This window comes from Eptesicus fuscus, chromosome 18 (assembly GCF_027574615.1).
Source record: "Eptesicus fuscus isolate TK198812 chromosome 18, DD_ASM_mEF_20220401, whole genome shotgun sequence".
Taxonomy (NCBI): Eukaryota; Metazoa; Chordata; class Mammalia; order Chiroptera; family Vespertilionidae; genus Eptesicus; species Eptesicus fuscus.
In genome coordinates, this window is record NC_072490.1 from 12,466,501 (window position 1) to 12,489,873 (window position 23,373).

A 23,373-nucleotide genomic window follows, 5' to 3' on the forward strand; every position below is an offset into this window, starting at 1 on the left:
ATGCTGTACAAATCCAATAAACTGCAAATTGTGTCTTTTAGTTATACTACTTAGTGAAAATGGTGAGGGCAAGTTATAACGATGGATATTTAGATCTAATATTAGCCAACCACTTCTAAAAGTGGAAAAAATAAAGCTTACAGACAAAAACAAAAATAGAGAAGGGATAACATTATGTAATACTAATTAAGGAAAATGTAACTGAGATTGGTCCTTAATATAAAATATAACACATATAATTTTCACACACTTGTGCAATTCAAGCTTGGGCTGTATTTCAGATGAAGTTCTGACTCATTAAGAAACTAATAGTTTTTCCTTTTTCCTATCCTTTTAAAAAGTAATTTGCATAGTAGTCCATTTGTAGTTATTAGCTGGATTTTTTGTTATTAGCCATACATACCATGCTTCATCATACTCATTACAATTATAGGCTACGTCATCAGCATAAGGAAGAAAAGTATGTTGCACACTTTTCGTGTAGCCTGTTCCTGTTATGTAACAATTTTAATAGCTACATTTCAGCTTCAGTTGAATTTTAGAATGTGATTATAGAATTCATGTCAATAATATGTTCAGTGTTAAAAATTTTCTGCCTTCTTAATTGTGTAAATACATTTATCTCTGTTGTTAGTGAGTTAATCACAGGAGTTAGCAAATCTTTTGCAAAGGGCCATATGGTAAATACTTTAGGCTTTGTGGCCATGCAGTCTTTATCACTTCTACTCAACTCTGATGTTATAGGGTGAAAATAGCCATAGACAATACCCAAATAAATTAGGATTGCTATATTCTACTACCATTTTATTTATGCACCCTAAAATTTTAATTTTAAATAATTTTCATGTGTCACGAAATAGTTTGATTTTTTTTTTCTCAACTATTTAAACATGTAAAAAATCATTATTACATTTCAGGGGCATAGCTTGCTGGCCCCTGGTTAATCAGAACATCTTTAAAGGTGAAAAAACAAACGAGTTGTGACATTGTTAGAGTCATTGTAAGCTGTCCTTAATAGGAGGGCAAGGGGACATGTACTTTAACCATCTATAGCTGTTGGATTTTGTTTTGCTTTGGGGAATACACATTCTCTAATCCCATCTTTATAAATATCCTACATGATTTCCTCAAATGTGTTAGTATTTTAAAACTGCACATAAATGAAAATTAGTTGATGTCTTTTTTATAGTGCATTTGATTATGACACAGAAAATATGAACTCTGAAGACATTTATAGCTCTCTTAGAGGTGTCACTGAAGCAATTCAGAATTTCAGCTTCCGTAGTCAAGAAGATATGAATGAGCCATTGAAAAGGGATTCTAAAAAAGATGATGGAGATTCAGTGAGTATTTGAATATTCTTACATTACAGACTTTTTCATTAAGAGTTTTTGGTTTGAGTTGTTGTTTTGTTTGTTTTTGTTTTTAAATATTTTTATTGATTTCAGAGAGGGAGGGCGAGAGATAGAAACATCAATGATGAGAGAATCATTGATTGGCTGCCTCTGGCACATCCCCTACTGGGGATCCAGCCCACAACCCTGGCATGTGCCCTTGACTGGAATAGAACCTGGGACCCTTCAGTCCGCAGGCTGACACTCTTATCCTCTGAGCCAAACAGCTAGGGCTGGGTTGTTGTTGTTTTTTTTAACTTTGCTTTCTATCATTTGCAAACTTAATTTTCCAGGGGAGACACAAATACTTACTGTGTATATACCGTTGTTCTGGGTCTTATATTTAGAAGGCAGAGTTAGGTCCTCAAGTTCATTGTAGATTTTCAGATAGAACTGAGTACTGTGGAGTTTTAAGTTAAAATGTAAAGTGAATCTATTTTAGATTAAGTGGTCAGGAAGTCTTCAATCAGAAGGTGACATTTGCATTGAGACCTAAATTAAGGAGAGGATAATTCCTTAAAAGAAATAGCAAGTGCTGTAAAGACAATTAGATGAGAACACCCTATGCATAGTTGACGGCCAGGGTGAAAGCCAGTGTAGTTGGAGCATTAGGAAAGAGGTGAGGAGCCCTCGCCAGTTTGGCTCAGTGGCTAGAGTGTCGGCCTGCAGACTGAAGGGTCCAGGTTCTATTTCGGTCAAGGGCACATGCCTGGGTTGTGGGTTCAGTCTCCAGTGAAGGTGTGTAGGAGGCAGCCGATCAGTGATTCTCTCTCATCACTGATGTTACCATCTCCTCCTTTACTCTCTGAAATAAATAAAAATGTATTTAGAAAAAAAAGAAAGAAAAAGGCGAGGAACGGCACCTGAACCAGATCACCTGGATCTTACAAGACAAAACTTGGCGCTTAGGTTTTTTTCCTGTTAAATGTAGTGACAGTGATTTGCATTACAGACTTTTGTGTGCTTCCAATAAGAATATTATGATCTCTTTCTGATATTTGTGAGTATTATTGTACAGTTTGTTGCTTCTGCCATTATACAAAGAGCAGTTACTTTTTATTCCTTAGGCCAGTGGTCGGCAAACCACGGCTTGCGAGCCACATGCGGCTCCTTGGCCCCTTGAATGTGGTTCTTCCACAAAATACCACATGTAGGCATGCATGTACAGTGCGATTGAAACTTCGTGGCCCATGCACAGAAGTCGGTTTTCGGCCTGGGCGAGTCTATTTTGAAGAAGTGGTTCTAACGCCGACCCACACTCAAGGGGCCAAAGAGCTGCATGTGGCTAGTGAGCCACTGTTTGCCGACCAGTGCCTTAGGCTTTTCTCTGACAGCTTAACTTTTCTCAACATAAGCCATCCCACTCTTTTCTAAGGAATCTAGGGTTTCTCGGGGTTTTCAAAATTGGAGAACCTTGCAGTGCTTCAGCACATCTCTAAAGGGCTCCCGCCTCTGCCTTCCTGACTTCTTTCCTATTGTTTTTCTCTCGTGCCTTTCTGGCAAATGGGCCTGGTAAACTGGATGCTAAAAACCAGCTAACCATTCGCATTTAAAGTTCTCTATCCCAGAGGCTGCGAGTGGTAGTACGGACAGGTTAGTAAGAATCACTGCTTGATTGAGACTCTCCCTCTCTCCCCAAAGATAGGGTACATTGTGGGGAGCTGGCATAACGAGTTTGAATCCTGTTTCCTGGCAACTGTTAGCTAGTCTGATTATTACTTTTTATAATATACATTTTTTTATTGATTTCAGAGAGGAAGGGAGAGGGAGAGGGAGATAGAAACATCAGTGATGAGAGAGAATCATTGATCAGCTGCCTCCTTCACAACCCCTACTGGGGATCGAGCCTGCAACCCAGGTATTGCCCTGACTGGGAGCTGAACTATGACAGATAATCACTTCTAAGCCTCCGTGTCTTCATTAGGAAGGTAGGGGTATTTCTGTACATCTTAGAAGTTATTGTGAGTATAATAAGTCACATGACTTCATCCAGCCCAGACCTGAGCTCCAAATTCACACATCAAGTGCCTGTTGAAACTCCTAACCTTTTCTTCTAAAACTGCTCTTTCCTATCTTAGTTGATAGCAACACTACTTGCTCCGCTAACTGACAAGACAATTGTTCTTGTCTTCTCTCTCTTTCTTGTCCTCCATACTCAGTCTGTCAGGGTATCTGTTGATTGTACTAGTATCTTCAGAATATATCTGAAATCCAACCACTTCTCACCACTGCCTTTCTGGTTCCAGCCATCATCATCATTAATTCTCTCACCTGGATTATTAAAATAGACACCTAACTGGCCTCCTTGATTTTGCCTTTGCCCTCCTAGTCAATTCTTACTCCTCTGCTCACACCTCGGAGGTCGCTGTCTCAGAGTAAAAGCCGAAGTCTCCACAATACACTTTTCTCCTTTGTTGCCTCTGTGGCTTCATCTCCTCCTACTTTCCTCTCTGTTGAGTCTTCTTCAACCACACTGGCCTCCTTGCTGTTTCTTTTTAATTTTTATAATTATTTTTTTGGTTGATTGATTTTTTTTTTTAGAGAGAGAGAAGAGAAAGGAGAGAGAAACATCTATTTGTTGTTCCACCTATTTATGCACTCATTGGCTGATTCTTGTATATGCCCTGACCAGGGATCCCACCTGCAGGTTGTAAATAAACAACAGGTTTATTTACATCGTTACTATAAGCTTTGACATTTTGAATGTAATTTTTAACTCGTTGCTTTCCAGTACGTAAATTTTTTTCAGCAGGTTATTGTTACCTTTTTTTTTTTTAAATATATTTTATTGATTTTTTACAGAGACGAAGGGAAAGGGATAGAGAGTTAGAAACATCGATGAGAGAAAAACATCGATCAGCTGCCTCCTGCACACTCCCTACTGGGTATGTGCCCGCAATCAAGGTACATGCCCTTGACCAGAATTGAACCTGGGACCCTTGAGTCCGCAGGCCGACGCTCTAGCCACTCAGCCAAACCGGTTAGGGCTATTGTAACTTTTTAAAATCACCTTTTGCCCTAACCGGTTTTGCTCAGTGGCTAGAGCGTCAGCCTGCGGACTCAAGGGTCCCAGGTTCGATTCCAGTCAAGGGCATGTACCTTGGTTGCAGGCACATACCCACTAGGGGGTGTGCAGGAGGCAGCTGATCAATGTTTCATCGATGTTTCTAACTCTCTATCCCTCTCCCTTCTTCTCTGTAAAAAATCAATAAAATATATATTTTTTTAAAGAAATGTTTAAATAAAATAAAATAAAATCACCTTTTAAGCAGTAGGGAAACCTTTTCTTAGAATTTTGAATTGATACTTGAAAATGAGTTAATGTGCTATGTCTTCCCCTTCCTGTTAATAGATGTGTGGTGGTCCTGGGATGCCCGACCCAAGAGCAGGAGGTGATGCTACTGACTCAGGCCAAACAGCCCTTGACAATAAAGCCTCATTACTCCATTCCATTCCTGCTCACTCCTCTCCACGCTCTCGAGATTATAATCCGTACAACTATTCAGACAGCATCAGTCCCTTTAACAAGTCTGCCCTCAAGGAAGCTATGTTTGATGATGATGCCGACCAGTTTCCTGATGGTATGTATGCTCTGTGTCATACTGTTACTGCCTGTGTTTTGGAGGCCTGATCATCAATGAAGCAAAAGATGCTCTTTTTTTGTATCCTAAGAAGTAGGGATCTTTGCAGTGGTCAAGTTTTATCCCATCTTCTAGGAGCTCATTGCTAATGGTTTGATAGATATCTTCCCAAGAATGGGAAACAGTGATCATTCTAAGATCATCCTTGAAATGAAGAAAACCTTAATGGCCTCCCAGAAATAACTGAAACCAATGGTAGCTTATAAACTTATCTTTAGACACCATGTCAGTCATTAATTTTTATACCAGAATGACAAAACTCTGAAGGAATACCCATTCTTTATTTTTTTTTTCCTTTGTTGTTGTTAATCTTCACCCGAGGTTGTTTTTCCGTTGATTTTTAGGGAGAGTGGAAGAGAGAGGGAAAGATAGAAAGAAACATCGATGGCTGTTGGTTGCCTCCTGCATGAGCCTCGACCAGGGCCCAGGCTGGGGAGGAGCCTGCAACCAAGGTACATGCCCTTGACTGGAATCGAACCAGGGACCCTTTGTTCCGTAGGCCAACGCTCTATCCACTGAGCCAATATGGCTAGGGTAGAATACCCATTCTTTACAATAGCCTATTAAGTGTGAAGCCATAAACATATGCTTTAATAAGATATATCCAAGGAACAAATATGGGAAAAGCTACCATTAAGATTTGGAGTCATGCCCTAGCCAGTTTGGCCCAGTGGGTGGAGCGTCGTGGACTGAAGGGTCCCGGGTTCGATTCTGGCCAAGGGCATATGCCTGGGTTTCGGGCTCAATCCCCAGTAGGGGGCGTGCGGGAGGCAGCCAATCGATGATTCTCTCTCATCATTGATGTTTCTATCTCTCTCTCCCTCTTCCTTCCTCTCTGAAATCAATAAAGAAATACATTAAAAAAAAAAAAAAGATTTGGAGTCAGCTTAGGTCTAAGCTCTAATGCTTACAATGGGCTTAAGTCTAAGCTCAACATTACTAAACTGCAAAGCTTGATAAATTGGTTGACCTCCCTGAGTCTCACTTGTCACCTTTAAAAGGGATGGAGATGTTGTACCACCTGCCCTTCTGATCACAGTATGCAGTAAGGTTTGGGAAAAAATGTATAAAAACTGATTAAAAAGTACAAAACACTGCAGATATTTTATTTTTAATAATAAAGAATTACATTTTCCCTCTACCAAATGACATAATCCATTAATTTATTTATTTATTTTTTAATGAAGACTCAATTTGGATATCTTCCTTATTCTGCTTAGGAATCTGTATCCCCAGTGCTGGTCATTTGTAATTTTTATAAATGGAAAAATATATTTTATGGCATAGAAGAATCACATTTTTACTAACTTCTCATGTTAAGAGACTTAATATAGCACAAATATCACAAAGTCAAAATTATGACAATATAGCGAGATCACCCCCTTATTGTCTAATGTTTTCTCCTTTTACAAGGATTATATATTTTCCATTTGTTAAAGGAAGGCATCTTTGGAAGTTATATAACTGAAACCTAAACAGGATAGAATGTTTTTGATCTTGAGAACCTAAGTTCTTCACTGCATAATACTTCTTGATAGACTGCCGAAACATAGGTAGCCATTTTTGGTTGTGTAATCATTCTTTAAAGATAGATAAGCCCTCAGTTAACCAAATAGTAGTTGCTCCAAGTTCATATACCAGTTGTTTTCATTGTCTATTTTTACTTCTAATTTTGAGATGGAGAAGACTTGTTCGCCATTATTGTATTGTGAACATTGCTAATAGTATCCTTTTTAAAAAATTTTACTGACTTTTCTTGCTGTTTTGATTTTCCTTTAAGCCACCATACCCCACCCCCATTATGCAAAATATATTCTCTCTTTCTTATTTTAAAACCTAAAATTTTTGGGAGAAGATAATTATTTTGTTCAAGTCAGAAATTCTATAAAGCATATTGTTTTTAAATTCTGAGACTAAGTATGTCTCACTCAGATGTCTCTGTACATATTTACAGACAGATACATTAGTGATAAATTTATCAAAATTAACAAGTCTCAGAAAAAATACATCTAGTGTTCATGTCTAATTACAGCCTTTGTAAAGTTTACCAGGGACTATAATATTTCAGAATACTGCCTCTATTTAGGATGTTACTGTATCCAGGGGAGATTCATATCAGAGTTTGCCAAGTTGAAAGAATCCTATCTAATAAAAGGGTAATATGCAAATTAACGGTCACTCCATCACAGAGATGGCAGCGCCGATAGCCACAAGATGGTGGCGCCCAGTCTTCTCAGCCTCACCGGATTCCCCCAGTCCCGGGGGAGCGGCCACTGTGAGCAGGCAGTGTGAGTGGCCTGGTGGAATGCTTGCTTTGTCGCCACAGCAACTAGGCAAGCGTTCCGCTCCTGGCCGCAGATGGGCCTCTGGGCCACGGAGAGCCTCTAGGCAGCGGGTGCGGAGCAGCCAGGCCCCGCAGAGAGCTACTGGCGCGCAGATTCATGTGCAGGCTACTAGTATTCTATATTTTTTGAGCCCTGCAACAAAAATATTATCAGAGTTGTAATTGTGCCAACATTTGTCATGAAGACACAAGGCAAATTAGCCTTAGTGAATTTATTGTATTCCAGGCCCAAGTCCTCAGCATGACACTAGGAGGTGATTCTTACTTTCCCGTTTTACTGATAAGAAAACTGAGCCTCCATAATGATTAAGAACATGTTCCTATCACACAAAGGGCAAGAGGCAGAGGTTTGGTAAGACTCCAGAGCCTGTGTTTTTTTGTGGGGTTTTTTTTTTTTTTTTCACATGACCACACTGCCCCTTTGTGTCAGGCACAGAGGAAAATAGTTGAGTATACTCTACCTTAATTAATTCAGTACCTTAGGTTTATCTAATTTATATGGTATAAATAGTTCAGTTTTGTAACAAATATTTTATGTGCTTTCTTCAGCAGAAATTATTTCCCTGTGTCATCTCTAGACCATTCTATGTCTAGTCATTTCTGATTTATCTCCTAGAGTAATTACAAAGGCTATATTCATGGAGAAAAGAACTGGGTTCCTTTGAAAGCATTTTCTTTTGAATTCCATTTATTCAGCTGAAATGAAACCCTCTTGTCAGAATGATCCTCTAACATCTGTGGGAGTCTGATAACTTTCCAGGAGTGGTTTTTGTGGGGCTTATAGAGATGTATTCATCCTGCTGTAGTAGTTCTTGTTAAACCAACAATATTGTTCTAATGTTGGTCTATACAAATGAAATTATTATAGGACAATATTTTCCTCCAATTTAAGATCTTATCTTTGAACCAAATTTCTTCTTTTTCATTGTTTTGCTTTGCATTTTGCATAAGTTCTCCTTGACCTCCCAAAATTCTAATTTGGTTCTCCTTAGTGATCAGTCTTTCCAGATTACCTCAAGATTTTAAATTCTAATTTGGTTCTCCTTTGTGCTCTGTGTATAAGTTTTTGGGGACAGAGATTCTTAGTGCTGTAGTTTTAGTTCCATGAAAGCTGTCATAACAAACTTTCTCTTAATAGTCAATGAATGTTGTCATTACATGTTTCCTGTCATCAGTTCGCTTTCCTCTAGTTGAGGTCATATGTTCTAATAGCTGGACTTGATTTTTTTTCCTCAGGTTTCTGAATCCGCTTACATGGAATATATTTTTCATTTTCCTACTTGTAGTTGTATGTTCCCTGAGGCCTATATTGTCAGGCCATTGGTACCTGTAGGTCAGAGGCTAAGCAGCTGGCAGGATGAGACATGGTAGCTTATTTTAAGGACCCAATAGGGAACCATCTGGCAAAGTGCAAGCTTAAGGCATTTGGGGGAAGAGTGCTCTTTCCTCCTGAGCTTTTCTTTTGTGGGCAACAGCCCTCTCCCAAATGCCAGGTTCACAAGCCTTCTCTGGTCTGTTAGGATCAGCAGAATGGTAGCCCTTTCCCACAAAAGGCCAGCATGTTCGTACCAAGTAGGCTAACAGAGAACACCGCTCCATGCTGTCTTTCCTGGAGACTCAGGAGAGAGAATAGCCCAGGGAAATGCCTTCCAGGCTCAGGCACCATATTCTGTGCTTTGTTTGTTTGCTTGTTTGTTTCAGAGAAGGAGTTAGTAAGGAAAAGAGTCTATGGCACAAGCTCAAGCCACTGTCTGCCCAAGTCCCTCAAGGTCTGAACTTATGTATTTTATCATCAAAAAAATTTAGGGCCGAAACCGGTTTGGCTCAGTGAATAGAGCGTCGGCCTGCGGACTCAAGGGTCCCAGGTTCGATTCCGGTCAAGGGCATGTACCTTGGTTGCGGGCACATCCCCAGTGGGGGGTGTGCGGGAGGCAGCTGATGGGTGTTTCTCTCTCATCGATGTTTCTAACTCTCTATCCCTCTCTCTTCCTCTCTGTAAAAAATCAATAAAATATATATATTTTAAAAAATTTAGGAAGGTCGGACCTGCATTACCACCATTTGTCCACCATCCACAACTGAAATATCATTGCTGTTATGTACGCATAAACAACTGTTGGACATAGAAATCGGGACTCAAAAGAACTGTTGGCCCAGAAAGAAACTCACTACAGACTGATTCATTTGTCTCTCAGCATAACTATTATTGCTTGTCTCATTTTCGGTTCCTATAAGTGTATTCCTAGTATCACATGAGCTCACTCATCTAGGGGAAATGATGAACAACATAGACTGAAGAACAAGAACAGCATTGATCAGACTATCAGACCTCAGAGGGAAGGTAGGGGAGGGTGGGGACAAGGGAGATAGATCAACCAAAGGACTTGTGTGCTTGCATATGAGCCTAACCAGTGATCACAGACAACAGGGGGATGGGGGCATGCGTGTGGGGGGGTTTGGGATGGGAATGGGAGGGGTTGATGACAAATATGGGATACCTTAATCAATAAAGTAATTAAAAAAATTTTAGGAAGAACTTTGTTATTTTGTAACGTTCTAATGTGAACTTTTGGACTTAACTGTCTTTCCCACAAAAATGATTCAAAGCATTATCTAATGACTGTTGTGAGACATAAGTGTCCTTTAACATTCATAAAATTTATGATTTCATAATTATACTTTGAAAAGGCAAAAACAGCCCTGGTCAGTGTTGTTCAGTGGTTAGAGCATCGGTCAGCACACCAAAGGATTTCCAGGTCAAGGGCACTTGACTGGGTTGCAGGTTCGATCCACAACCCAAGTTAGGGCTCGTGTGGGAGGCAACCAATCAATGTCTGTCTCTGTCTCTGTCTCTCTCTCTCTCTCTCTCTCTCTCTCTCTCTCTCTCTCTCTCTCCTCTTCCCTCCCTTCCTTCACTCTCTAAAAATTAATGGAAAAATCCTTGGGTGAGGATTAACAACAACTAAAAGCAAAAACAAATGAAAATTTAACAAAATTGGGCCCAACTCTTGACTCTGAAATTTAAAAGGAAAAATATTAAGTATTTATTCTTCTATCAAACTATATTTCAGAGTATTTAGCTCTAGTTGATGAAGTTACTCTCTACAGAAGAATTCAGCCCATTTTTAACTTCTAATAAAATAATTGATTTAGCAACAATCAGTGGGTGAAACCATTAGTGAAAAGTTTGATAGGGAACTATCAAACTTTATAGTGGTGGGAACAAGTTACTACCATTTAAATTCAGTGATCATTGCCTCTTGGGATGCCACCATATAAATGCATACTTAAGTATGCAAGGGTAAAATAGTTGGTATTTGTGATAAATGTTTCAGGAAAAAAAGGGGGTGCACGAAGATGAAGTAAAAATGGTAAAAATATGATTGTTAAATCTGGGTGGTCAGTATATGGAGGTTCATTATACTGTAATCTCATGAATTTTTATTATAAAAAGTTTTAAACTAACATTGGTGTTTTGGAAAAGATAAATGGAAAAGAAAATTACGTAGTTTTTTCTTGTTTTACAGCCAGCATTGTTTCATGTTATGAAGTTGTTATCCCCATACTTGTGAGAATTTACCTATGAAGTTATAAAATGAATGCCATGTCCTTTGACAGATCTTTCCCTAGACCATTCTGACCTGGTTGCGGAGTTGTTGAAGGAGTTGTCGAACCATAATGAACGTGTGGAAGAAAGAAAAATTGCCCTCTATGAACTTATGAAACTAACCCAGGAAGAATCTTTTAGTGTTTGGGATGAACACTTCAAAACAATATTACTTTTACTGCTTGAAACCCTTGGGGATAAAGAGGTAAATGGCATAATTCTATATAATAAAAGGCTAATATGCAAATTGACCGAATGGCGGAATTTGCTATGACTCGCACTGACCACCAGGGGGCAGATGCTCAATGCAGGAGCTGCCTCCAGTGGTCAGTGTGCTCCCACAGGGGGAGCACTGCTCAGCCAGAAGCTAGGCTCATGGCTGGCAAGTGCAGCGGCGATGGTAGGAGCCTCTCCTGCCTCTGCAGCAGTACTAAGGATGTCTGACTGCGAGAGGGCACAGGCCGGACTGAGGGACCCTCCCAAGTGCATGAATTTCGTGCACCAGGCCTCTAGTATGTAAATAATCGCCTGTTTTTTCCTGCCTTGGGTTGCATGTCACTGCCAATTAAGCAAGCACTACACAGATTTGGAAATTGGGAAAACAAGTCTCTTCTGCTGCTGCTTTCTGCATGAAGTTTTCACTGTAAAGTGCTTTTTCTTACAAACCAAGTAGCCCAGCAATTTTGAATAATTGACAATGGCAAAAATGAGAGGTTGCTGACAGGTCTTTTTGTGTGTTTTTGTTTGTTTGTTTGTTTGTTTTTTTTAATATATTTTATTGATTTTTTATAGAGAGGAAGGGAGAGGGATAGAGAGTTAGAAACATCCATGAGAGAGAAACATCGATCAGCTGCCTCCTGCACACCCCCTACTGGAGATGTGCCAGCAACCAAGGTACATGCCCTTGACCGGAATCGGACCTGGGACCCTTCAGTCTGCAGGCCGACGCTCTATCCACTGAGCCAAACCGGTTGGGGCTGCTGACAGGTCTTTACGGGAGAGTACAGGTTACTTGTTTGCTTACTTAAATTAGTTCAGAAGTAAAACTTCCTTTTTAATAGTATTTAGTTGGTTCTCAGTTTTTTAAAGATGTGTGTATGTTTTCAACTAGAGATGTGAAAACTTAACTATGCAATATTCCACATACTTCATGCAGTTGTCTATGATCCCCCGACCCTCATCTCAATATTAAGATCCTTACATTTCAGACATGGGAAATGTAAAAGATTATCTACAACTCGAAATATTAAAAACATTAAAATGTTTCTTCTTAGCCTACAATCAGGGCTTTGGCATTAAAAGTTTTAAAAGAAATCCTAAGGCATCAACCAGCAAGATTTAAAAACTATGCAGAACTGACTGTCATGAAAACATTGGAAGCACATAAAGATCCTCATAAGGAGGTAAGTTACCTGACACTTACATGATTATTATTTTATTCCTAGTACTTCTGATATTACAGCAGTCCCCCCTTCTCCTCAGGAGTTATGTATCAAGACTCCCAATGGATGCCTGAATCTGAAGATGGTACTGAACCCTATGTTTACTATGGTTTTTTTTCCTACACATAAATGCCTATGATAAAGTTTAACTTATAAATTAGAGTAAGTGGTTAACAACAATAACTAATAATAAAATAGAACATTTATAACAATATAATGTAATGAAAGTTATGTGCATGTGGTCTTTCGCAAACTATCATCCTATTGCACTCTACTCACCTTTTCACTAAAAGGAAACCCTTTACAGCTTCTCTTTGGCACATCTGAATTGCCAGCATCACAACTCTTGCGCTTTGGGCCATTATTAAGTCAAAGAAGGGCGACTTGAACACAAGCACTGATACTGCGACAATGGATATGATAACTGAGCTGGCTACTAAGTGACTAACAGGTGGTAGTGTATATAACATAGGCTGTGCTGGACAAAGGGATGATTCACATCCTGTACGGGACGGAGTGGGATGATGCAAGATTTCATGATGCTACTCAGAATAGCGTGCAGTTTAAAATGTATGATTTCTTACTGCAACTTTCCATTTAATATTTTTATACCATGGTTGAGTGCAGATAACTGAGCCCCCAGAAAACTGGGGGACTGCTATATTGCATAAAACATAAATGTTGCTTAAAAAGTATCCTTATCCATCATTTCCTTAATGAACACTTACCTTGATTTTCAAGGTAATGTCTAATTGAGATACAGGCATATATTCCTTCCTATTAAATGAATTATTGTAATATCATGGCTACCTCTAGGAAATAAAATTATTCCATTTTCTCCTTCATTTCACTTTTCGTTATTTACTTAGAGTTCACCAATGTTATCTTCACATTCCACTTATCAATAAGAATTTGGTTTTTAAAAAAAAAACACAAAAAAAAGAATTTGGTTTTTGGGTTTTTTAAGTAATGAAGATAAGAATCATTACTATTTTAAAGTGGTAAATTGCCGATATGAGCTGGATATCTGTTAAAAGTTTATTAAATAGCTCAGCGGGTATGGCTCAGCAGTTGAGCATCAACCCATGAGCCAGGAGGTTACAGATGGATTCCCAATCAGCGCACATGCCCAGATTGCGGGCTCGATTCCCAGTAAGGGGGGCGTGCAGGAGGCAGCCGATCAATGATTCTCTCTCATCATTGATGTTTCTGTTTCTCCCTCTCCTTTCCTCTCTGTGAAATCAATAAAAATATTTTTTTAAGATTATTAAATAAAATAATGAGGACAGTTTGCCTGGAAGAGTCTAATATTGCCACTACCACCAGTGACATTGATAAGATAATGATGAGGATTTTTATAAAATCTCAGAAGTAATTAGAAAAGGAAATTTCAAATAGAAACTGCAGTTCTAAGGGAAAGCACCAGAGCAATAGCATTAGGTGTCTGGTAAAACAGACATGAGCAAAAGTCAAAAAGGGACATTAAAATAGCAGTGAGACAAAATAGATCAATACTTAATGTAAAAGCTAAAACTTTAAAAATCTCATAAGAAGACAAGTATAAATCTTTGTTACCTTGGATTAGGCAGTAGTTAGATAGAATGCAAAGTAGAAGTAACCTACAACAACAAGAAGAAAGAAGATAAATGGACTTCATCAAAATTAAAAACTTTTGTACTTCAAACGATGTTATAAAGAAAGTGAGAAGGCAATCCACAGAGTAGGAGAAAAATTTGTAAATGATGTGTCTGATAAGGGACTACAAACCAGAACATATAAAGAACTTTTACAAACCAACAACAAAGAGACAACGCAATTAAAAAATGGGCGAAAGCCCTGGCCGGTTTGGGTCGGTGGATAGAGCATCGGCCTGCAGACTGATGAGTGGCAGGTTCGATTCCGGTCAAGGGCACATGCCTGGGTTGCAGGCTCAATCCCCTGTGGGGGTGGGCAGGAGGCATCCGATCAATGATTCTCTCTCATCATTAATGCTTCTATCTCTCTCTCTCCCTTCCTCTCTGAAATCAATAAAAATATATTTTTTTAAATGGGCAAAAGATCTGGATTGACTTTTCTGCAAATAAGCTATACAAATGGCCAATAAGCACACAAAAAGATGCTCAACATTCTTAGTCTTAGGAAAATGCAGGTAAAACCCACAGTGAGATACCACTTAACACAGACCAAGGAAAAAGGCACTAAGAAGTGTTGGTGAGGATATGAAGAAATTGAAAGCCTCTATAACTCACTTTTCAAAAGATATGATTGTGAACCTTAGAGGAGACTGAATCATAACTTCTAAATCTGCCTGGATTTTTATTCAGATTTCTTCAGCTGGTGTTTAACATCTTGCTGAATGTCTAAAAAACTAATATTTATAGTTTAGTTACCCACCTTCTGACCCAAATAATGCCTGTAACATCCCTATTTTTACAAAAGATAAAATTAACATTCTTAAGGTGTTATACCTGAAATTAGCCCTCGGTCTTCTGACTTCCAGTGTATTTTTCCCTGTGCTTTTCTGAGCACTTCTCACAGATTGAGATCATAAGGAAGATACTACCAAAGTAGCATGAAAAGCAATAATTTTTACATGTTTTCAAGACCGTCATTAGAGATTACAGATTCTAATAAGAAGGTGGACAACTGTTTCTTCTCTTTATTGAAAAAAGAAGCCCAAGCCCAATACAGAAGGAAAGAAAATCATTATGAACAGGAGGAGGAGTAGCATGTTACTTGATAACGTATTGAATGTTTTATGTTGTAATTATGTGGTAAAGGGGGACATAGCACTCCTGGAGTTGAGGACACTAATAATGAGCAGCATCTCACCGTGGCTGATACAAAAGACTCCACATTGTAGTCTAGGTAAATAGAGCCTTCACTTCCCTGCACAACTAGACCACAATATGATTTTAAAATCATTTTAGCCAACATTAAAATAACACAAAAGAAGGAAAAATGATTTAATAAAGACCCATGAATCCATTTCCTAGCTTCAACAGTTACATTTTGCCAACCCTGTTTTATCAATACTCTTACTTTTTGTTTGTTTACTATAATATTTTCAAATCAAGTTCCAGTTATTATGTCCTATTACCTATTTCATGAAGTTTGTACTTCCAGGACACAGTATAAAAAAATACATTTTTATTACTTCCCTTCTCAATTTCCTCTTTGTTTTAGGTGGTGAGATCAGCTGAGGAAGCTGCATCCGTGTTGGCCACTTCAATCAGTCCAGAGCAGTGCATCAAAGTGCTTTGTCCTATCATCCAAACTGCAGATTACCCCATTAATCTTGCTGCAATCAAAATGCAAACAAAAGTGATAGAGAGAGTGTCCAAGGAAACTCTTAATCTGCTTTTACCAGAAATTATGCCAGGCCTAATACAGGTAAGCAGCTAAGCTTGGAGGGATAAGTTACGATAGATTTGGGATTCAGTTATTTTAGGCACTTTTCCAGGCAACACTAATAGCATGACCATGCCTGCCTATTTGCTCTGAACATCCAAGACAGTAGGCAGGTGTGGTGTGTGTGTTAAAATATACATAATATAAAATTTACCATTTAGTCATTTTTAAGTGTGCAATTTCATGGCATTAAATACATTCACAAGGTTACACAACCATCACCACTATTCATTTTCAGAACTTTTTTTTTAAATATATTTTATTGATTTTTTTACAGAGAGGAAGAGAGAGGGATAGAGAGTTAGAAACATCGATGAGAGAGAAACATCGATCAGCTGCCTCCTGCACACCCCCTACTGGGGATGTGCCCGCAACCAAGGTACATGCCCTTGACTGGAATTGAACCTGGGACCCTTGAGTCCGCAGGCCGACGCTCTGTCCACTGAGCCAAACCGGCCTTGGCCATTTTCAGAACTTTTTAATCATCCCAAATGGAAACTCTGTACCCATTAATCAATGATCCCCCATTCTTTCTCCTCTCAGTCCCAGGTAACCTCTATTCTACTTTCTAGGTTCCTTATATAGGTAGAATCATACAGTGTTTGTCCTTTTATGGCTGGCTCATTTTATTTAGCATAATGTTTTTAGGGTTCATCTATGTTGTAAGATGTATTCCAATTTCATTGTTTTTTTGGCTGAATAATATTCCATTTACTGGTATGTTTATACCACAATTTGGGGGGGGGGGGTTTGTGGGAGTGGGGGTGGTGGTGGTTGTTAATCCTCACCTGAGGATATTTTTCCATTGATTTTTAGAGAGAGTGGAAGGGAGAGGGAGAGACAGAGAGAGAAACATCAGTGTGAGAGAGACCTATCAATTGGTTGCCTCTGTGTGCGCCCTGACCAGGGATCAAGCCTGCAACTGAGGTACATGCCCTTGACCAGAATTGAACCCAGGACCCTTCAGTCCATGGGCCGACGCTCTATCCACTAAGCCAGACTGGCTAGGGCTATACCACAATTTGTTTATCCATTAATGTGTTGTTGGAAATGTGGGTGTTTCCATTTTTTTAATTAAATATGTATTACAGCGAAATTTCTTGTACTTATATGTATATATCTAGAAATAGAATCCTAGGTATTACCAGATTCCTCTTCAAATAGGTCGTAAATTATAGTCATAAATGTAATGCAGTTTTTTTTCTATGCACACAAACCCATTCATATAAACATTATGACAAATATGGAATTTATAACATGCTTTGCTTCACTTCATAGATTATGAGATTTCCGCCATCCAATAAATAATATTCTATTATATGATTTTAATTCAATAGTGTATATATTAAGACCCCCTCCTGAAGAGAATTAATCATTTATTTCTTTGTGCATTATTTTTGTGACTTTATTCTAAGCCCTAAAATTTTTAATTGTGAAATCTTTGAAGATCAGATCCAAATATCTTTCTTCTTGGTCTATGATTTGATACTAAGAATAGAATCCTATATAATAAAAGTATAATATGCAAATTGACCAAACGGCGGAATGACCAGTTGGTGGGGGGCGGGGCTGGTGAGCAGGCGGCGCCAGGCCAGCCAAGGCGCATGCCAGTGGGCAGAGGGAGGGGATGGCAATGGGGGGAGGGGAGGCAGCAGCAACCAGCCTTGGTGGAGGGGCGATGGGGGGTGGGGTGGGGCAGGGCCTCGCCAGCTGGCGCCGTTCCCTAAATGGCCGCCTGGTAGCCTCCCACAGAGGGAGGCAGGATGATGGGGGCGGCGCCTTCCCCTATACACCCAGTCTTCTCCCACAGAAGGAGGTCAGACTGCAGCTTAGGCCTGCTCCCCACAGGGAGCGGGCCTGAGCCATCAGTATGACATCACCAAAGGGCTCCCAGATTGTGAGAGAGCGCAGGTCGGGCTGAGGGACCCCCCCTCCCCAAGTGCACGAATTTTCGTGCACCGTGCCTCTAGTGTGTGTGTGTGTGTGTGTGTGTGTGTGTGTGTGTGTGTGTGTATCATGTATATATATATCATGTATATGTCATACATATCATGAATACTGAATAAATGTTTGGATGAATAGTTTGGAGCAGTGGTAGGGATGGGACAGATACTAAGCTTAACTCAGCCTGGATTATAGGAGTACCTTGACTGCCAGGCCAAGGAGACTTTATTTGCTAGTGAGGAGCTGTTGAGTTCTATAAAACTGAATGCTTTAGGGAGGTTAATCTGGAGACTTTTTACAGGGTGGATTGGCAAAGGGGCAGCCTCAGAGTCAGAGAATTGCAGCTTTCCAGGCTAAATAAAGGGAAGGAAGGCTAACAGTGGAGGTGCCGAAGGGGTGATGGAAGGCAAGAAGGGAATGTCTCTGCCTGAAAAGGTTGAAAAGCTCATCGGTCATTAAAGCTTGAGATCTCATCTTTGAGTTACCTCTTCTGTCTCTGTTGGAATCGTGCTTTTCTCAGATCCCCCAGGAGTGCTAATACGGACTTTTCTCCCTAGGGTTATGATAATTCAGAGAGCAGTGTTCGGAAAGCTTGTGTCTTCTGCCTGGTGGCTGTTCATGCGGTAATTGGGGATGAACTAAAACCACATCTCAGTCAGCTTACTGGCAGTAAAGTAAGTAGAGCTGCTTTGTTCTAAGGATGCTGGCCATGGTACATTCTTCAAAATTTATTTGTGTGTGTGTCTGTGTTAATACAAATTTATTTTTGTATTCAGCTTTTAGTATGACATGCTTTGAGCATTCAACTTATTCCTCCTACCATTTGCATTTTAGCTGTTTCTCCTTTCATATTTGCCACTCAGGGGAAGTCAGGCAGTTTGGTAGGGTGGCTGGTAGATTGCTATGAAAGAAATGCCTATAGATTCTGGTTATTTAAAATAGCCAGCTTCTTTGCCACTCCTACAACCAAATCCTTAGTCTCAAAAACTGTTTAATTAAAAATAGACAGGGTTATATATTCATGAATTACTTTATATCTCCCAAAATATGGACCACTTGAACATATTTAAATTTTCCCCCTATGAACTATGATAAATATCTGTTCTCGTTCCATTCTTATTTTGATCCAAATAAGTGTACAACTTTGATTGGTATGTTGAAAAAATAAGTCTTGCTTTTCTCATTTCTTTGATACTACCAAAATTTTGAAATTTGTTATAGGGGGTAAGGATAGATTATGATTGTTGAACTGTGGCTTATAAACAAGTTAATAGGAGACACTTGCCTTTAGTTAAAGAGTTTCCCCAAATCCTGATGATTGTTGTTACTATGATCATATTTCTTTTTAAAATAGAAAAAGGGGAGAAAAATACACATAAAGGAAAATGAGCTCAGGTATACATACACCTTTCATAAGTTATATATAGATTAAGGCACTGGTTTTTAAACCTTTCTGGGGTTAATCTCAAGAAAAATACATACATACAGAGAAATTTTATACCTAGTTTCAGAGGATGCAATGAGTCCTTGAATCCCATGGACACTGGGTTAAAAACCCTTGAATCAAAGAGTTAATATTAAAAAAGAAAACTTTCAATAATAAAGAGGTTTTCAAAGAAAAATGGATCCCAACTTTTGTTATGAGCTTAAGTTAGGTCCTGATAATTCAGAGTTGCCTACAGGAGGATTAAAATTAAGCACCTTATTGGGATATTAGGCAGCCAGTAATAATGTTGTATACGAAGACAATAGGTAGGTAGGGGGAAAATATTTGGAAATGACCTAAGATGAAAAAAAATTTATATGCTCTGATTACAAACTATAAAAATATGGTCTCATACTGTAAAGACTGCAAAATGAGAAATGAAAAAAACATTTTTAATTGAATTTATTGGAGTGACATTGGCCAATAAAATCATACAGGGTTCAGGCATACAACCCCCACAACACATTATCCATACATTGAACTGTGTGATCACCACCCCACCTCAAAAACATTTTTATTAGGAGGACAGTGGCATAATTGTCTAAGATCTTGGGTCCTGGAACCCAAGTGCCTAATTTTATATCCTGGCCCACTTCTTTCTTAGCTCTGAGACCTAAGGCAGTGAGTGACTCACACGTTCTGTTTTGAAGATAAAAAGTGATAATATAAGGCAGTTAGTATATTGTATAGCAAATAGTACTTAAATGTTTGTCATTATTGTTTTAATGGTGACTTCTTTTTCAAAATTTACTTGAAGTTTTATGTTACCACTACAATAGTTACCACTACAATAGTTATATATATATATATAATTTCAGAGAGGAAAGAGATAGAAACATTAATGATGAGAGAGAATCATTGATAAGCTGCCTCCTGCACGCCCCACACTGGGGATCTAGCCCACAACCCAGGCATGTGCCCTGACCAGGAATTGAACCCAGGACCCTTCAGTCCACAGACCATTGCTCTATCCACTGAGCCAAACCAGCTAGGGCTATAATAGTTTTTGAAAGGACATGCTAGATTACAAAATCGTGAACAAATCAAAAACATTTTTTTATAATTTCTAATCGTCAATAATAACTTGGGCATTATAATAACCCTTCGGTTCAAAATTTATCTTTTAAAGCTCACATATCTATAATAATAAAAGGGTAATATGCTAATTAGACTGGACAGCCAAATGACCTTCCGGACATCCTTCCGGATGAAGCTGCGGTGGCAGGGGCCGAGGCAGAGGTGGTTAGAAACGATCAGGCAGGCAGGCAGGCGAGTGATTAGGGGCGATCAGGCAGGCAGGCAGGCAGGCAAGTGGTTAAGAGCCAGCGGTCCCGGATTGCGAGAGGTTGCAGGCCAGACTGAGGGACACACCCAACCCCCATTCCCTCCTCCCCCATGCACGAATTTCATGCACCGGGCCTCTACTATGTATATAATTTTTTAATAAACATTATACTATAAATTAGGGCAGCTTGCTCAAATGACATGTTTGCTTTGCTTTCAATCTGCAGATGAAGCTACTGAACCTTTACATCAAACGTGCACAAACAGGCTCTGGAGGAGCTGACCCCACTACTGATGTCCCTGGGCAAAGTTAGTGAAGCCGGTGGAAGTGAACCAGGTCTCTCCAGGGAAGGACACAGGCCACCCTCATCAATGGAAGGAAATTTTCAAATGCATCTTTTGGAGCTTACCATTGTTTCCTAGTTTTAGTTTTCTGTTTTGTTTTGTATTTTCTGTAACAGAGGGCTCTCCTCAGTCTGCATGTAACTTTTATGATAGTTATCCCAAATCCAAGAAAAAGCAGTATTAACAACAGTTGATCAATATAAAGTAATTTTAAATCTAACTTATCATTTCACTGTTTGTACTTCTTTGTCTTCCCCATTAACCTTTGCCAGTGTTATGGTTGTATAATTTTTTTTTTAATGCTGGTTAAACAGGAATGCTTAAAGCTTTAAAAGTTGAACAGTCTAAAACATTTTTTGCCTTTATTCAAATGCAGGATAATATTTTTTAATTGCTACTTTGAGTTTTGTTTCCTATCATGTCCTATGCTAGTAATATTGAAATGACGTGAAACACAGCAGGACTAATTTGAGCTACAGCCGGACTCTGTTGGTGTGATTGTGATACATGTCATTAGCTATAACTTCTTTGGGGTGGTCTGTAGTTTTAAAACTAAGACTTCAAAGAGAAATGTTACAGAATCAGCCAGTTTTGTAAAACTGATATTGTTTGTTGGTTACTGATCTTGCCATCTTTATTTAAAACCATGTCCCCTCTATGATCCCTTAAGAAAGCTGCACCAAATCATCTGCCTGTTTTTTTCTTAATACTTATTAAAATGGAAGGTTTCATTGCAGGGTTTTTGGTTTGTTTATCTTTATTGTGAATGATGCTTTTTTTATATTTATTAATATCAAATTCACTTACAAATAAACTTGATAATGGAAACAGACAAAAAAAAATCAAGTGCATGTGTGTCCTTGACAGTCTTCTGTTTCTCATTTAATAAACAAACTAATTATTGAGACATGGGAGTCGACCAGCACCTTTTGTTTAAATGGTGGAACCTGGTTTCCTTTTACCATGAAATTCTTACTTGAAAACGTTGATCCTGATGAGAGAGAAGATGGTGCCAAGGCTATTATCTTGTATAATGGGCTCAAATTCTCTACCTCTTCAGGGCTAATACTTTTAATTGAGCTGCTGCCTATAGTGTCTTTTGGAAAACTAAAGGGTGATTTTTCTGTTACGTTTTTAAATCACCTTTGGCTACATCTATTCTTTTCATGTGCAGCCAATTTGCAAAAATTACCAGTGTTGGTGAAAGGCAAAGTAGATAATTTGGAACCAGAATACTAATGATTGCTCATCTTGACTTTTTTTTAATCCTAACAAAGTGAATTTGACTGGAAAGGCAAATAGCTATTAGGGAAGCCATTTGCTGTTGTTACAGAGTTATCTGTACTTTGTTTAATTGAACAAAATGTAGAAATGTATGTAAAGAATTTAAGAGTACTGAATGGATTTGTCATCGGCTTTTACCTTCGTTTCTGTTCTTGCAGCAGGAAGTTTCTCTGTATCTCCTCCCCTTTACCTGTAACAATTTTGTTTTCTACTGTTAATTACATTGTGTATTTATAGTTCTATGCTTACTGTTGTGCATATACTGGCAATAAAACTGTACATAACATTACTTGAAAAAATTAACAATACATATCAGTTGTTTTTCTGTCTCACTGTGTGACAAGTCACTTATAACTAGATTTTTTAAAAGCTCATGTGTCAATAAATTTTATAAGTGCATCTGAGGAGAAAAGATCAGGAATAGCAGCCACAATTAAGTATATATAGCTATGTATGCATGTATATATTATAGCTCTAAGATGAAAAGGCATTTTAAACATTGAATGCTTCTTAGTAATGTTTTATGTTCCATACCTTTGATATGTTTTATATAATCATTTTTAATCTAAATAGTGGTTTGATTTTGACCTGTTCTTTACGGTCTTGCTTTAACTACTGTTGACAATTAGAGTCACTTAAGCTGAATAACTCTACTTAGAAACGTAGACTAAGCAGCAGGCATCTAAAGGCAGGCAACTCAGAAATGAGTGAACTGAGTAATAGAAAAGCAAAACAGCCCTGACCAGTTTGGCTCAGTGGATAGAGCGTCGCCCCGTGGACTCGAGGGTCCCGGGTTTGATTCTGGTCAAGGGCATGTACCTTGGTTGTGGGCACATACCCAGTGAGGAGTGTGCAGGAGGCAGCTGATGGGTGTTTCTCTCATCGATGTTTCTAACTATCTCTCTCCCTCTCTGTAAAAAATCAATAAAATGTATTAAAAAAGAAAAAAAGAAAAGCAAAACAAAATTGACCAATCAATAATCTAGCGCAAAAAAAAAAATCTATGAAGAAATTCTTCATGTAGCCAAGGTAGCCCCATAATGTGGCTTAGCCAAAAGGAAGAACTGAGAAGGAAAAATACCCCCATTCAAGACAGGCAACACACCATATTATTCAATATTTCTGGAACATTGTCCATACTCAGGGAAGTGGCCCTAGGACAAGCATGTCAAACTCAAAGATTAACATGCG

The 23,373-nt window shown here is 38.8% G+C and overlaps 2 protein-coding genes across 7 annotated transcripts in view; one reads left to right on the top strand and one right to left on the bottom strand.

Moving 5' to 3' along the window:
• Window positions 1-22,486, top strand: part of CLASP2 (cytoplasmic linker associated protein 2) — a 142,569-nt gene extending 120,083 nt beyond the window's left edge. For all 6 annotated transcript variants that reach the window (XM_054708094.1, XM_054708091.1, XM_054708090.1 and 3 more), the window contains 7 exons: window positions 1,190-1,343; window positions 4,747-4,975; window positions 10,998-11,191; window positions 12,261-12,389; window positions 15,615-15,821; window positions 18,341-18,457; window positions 20,781-22,486. In XM_054708094.1, coding sequence (XP_054564069.1) covers window positions 1,190-1,343; window positions 4,747-4,975; window positions 10,998-11,191; window positions 12,261-12,389; window positions 15,615-15,821; window positions 18,341-18,457; window positions 20,781-20,867 — 1,117 coding nt within the window. In that variant the 3' untranslated portion in view covers window positions 20,868-22,486. The remainder of the gene's footprint in view (window positions 1-1,189; window positions 1,344-4,746; window positions 4,976-10,997; window positions 11,192-12,260; window positions 12,390-15,614; window positions 15,822-18,340; window positions 18,458-20,780) is intronic.
• The window catches only part of CRTAP (cartilage associated protein), a 209,038-nt gene that overhangs the window by 15,804 nt on the left and 169,861 nt on the right, over window positions 1-23,373 (bottom strand). The gene's annotated exons all lie outside the window — the stretch shown is intronic.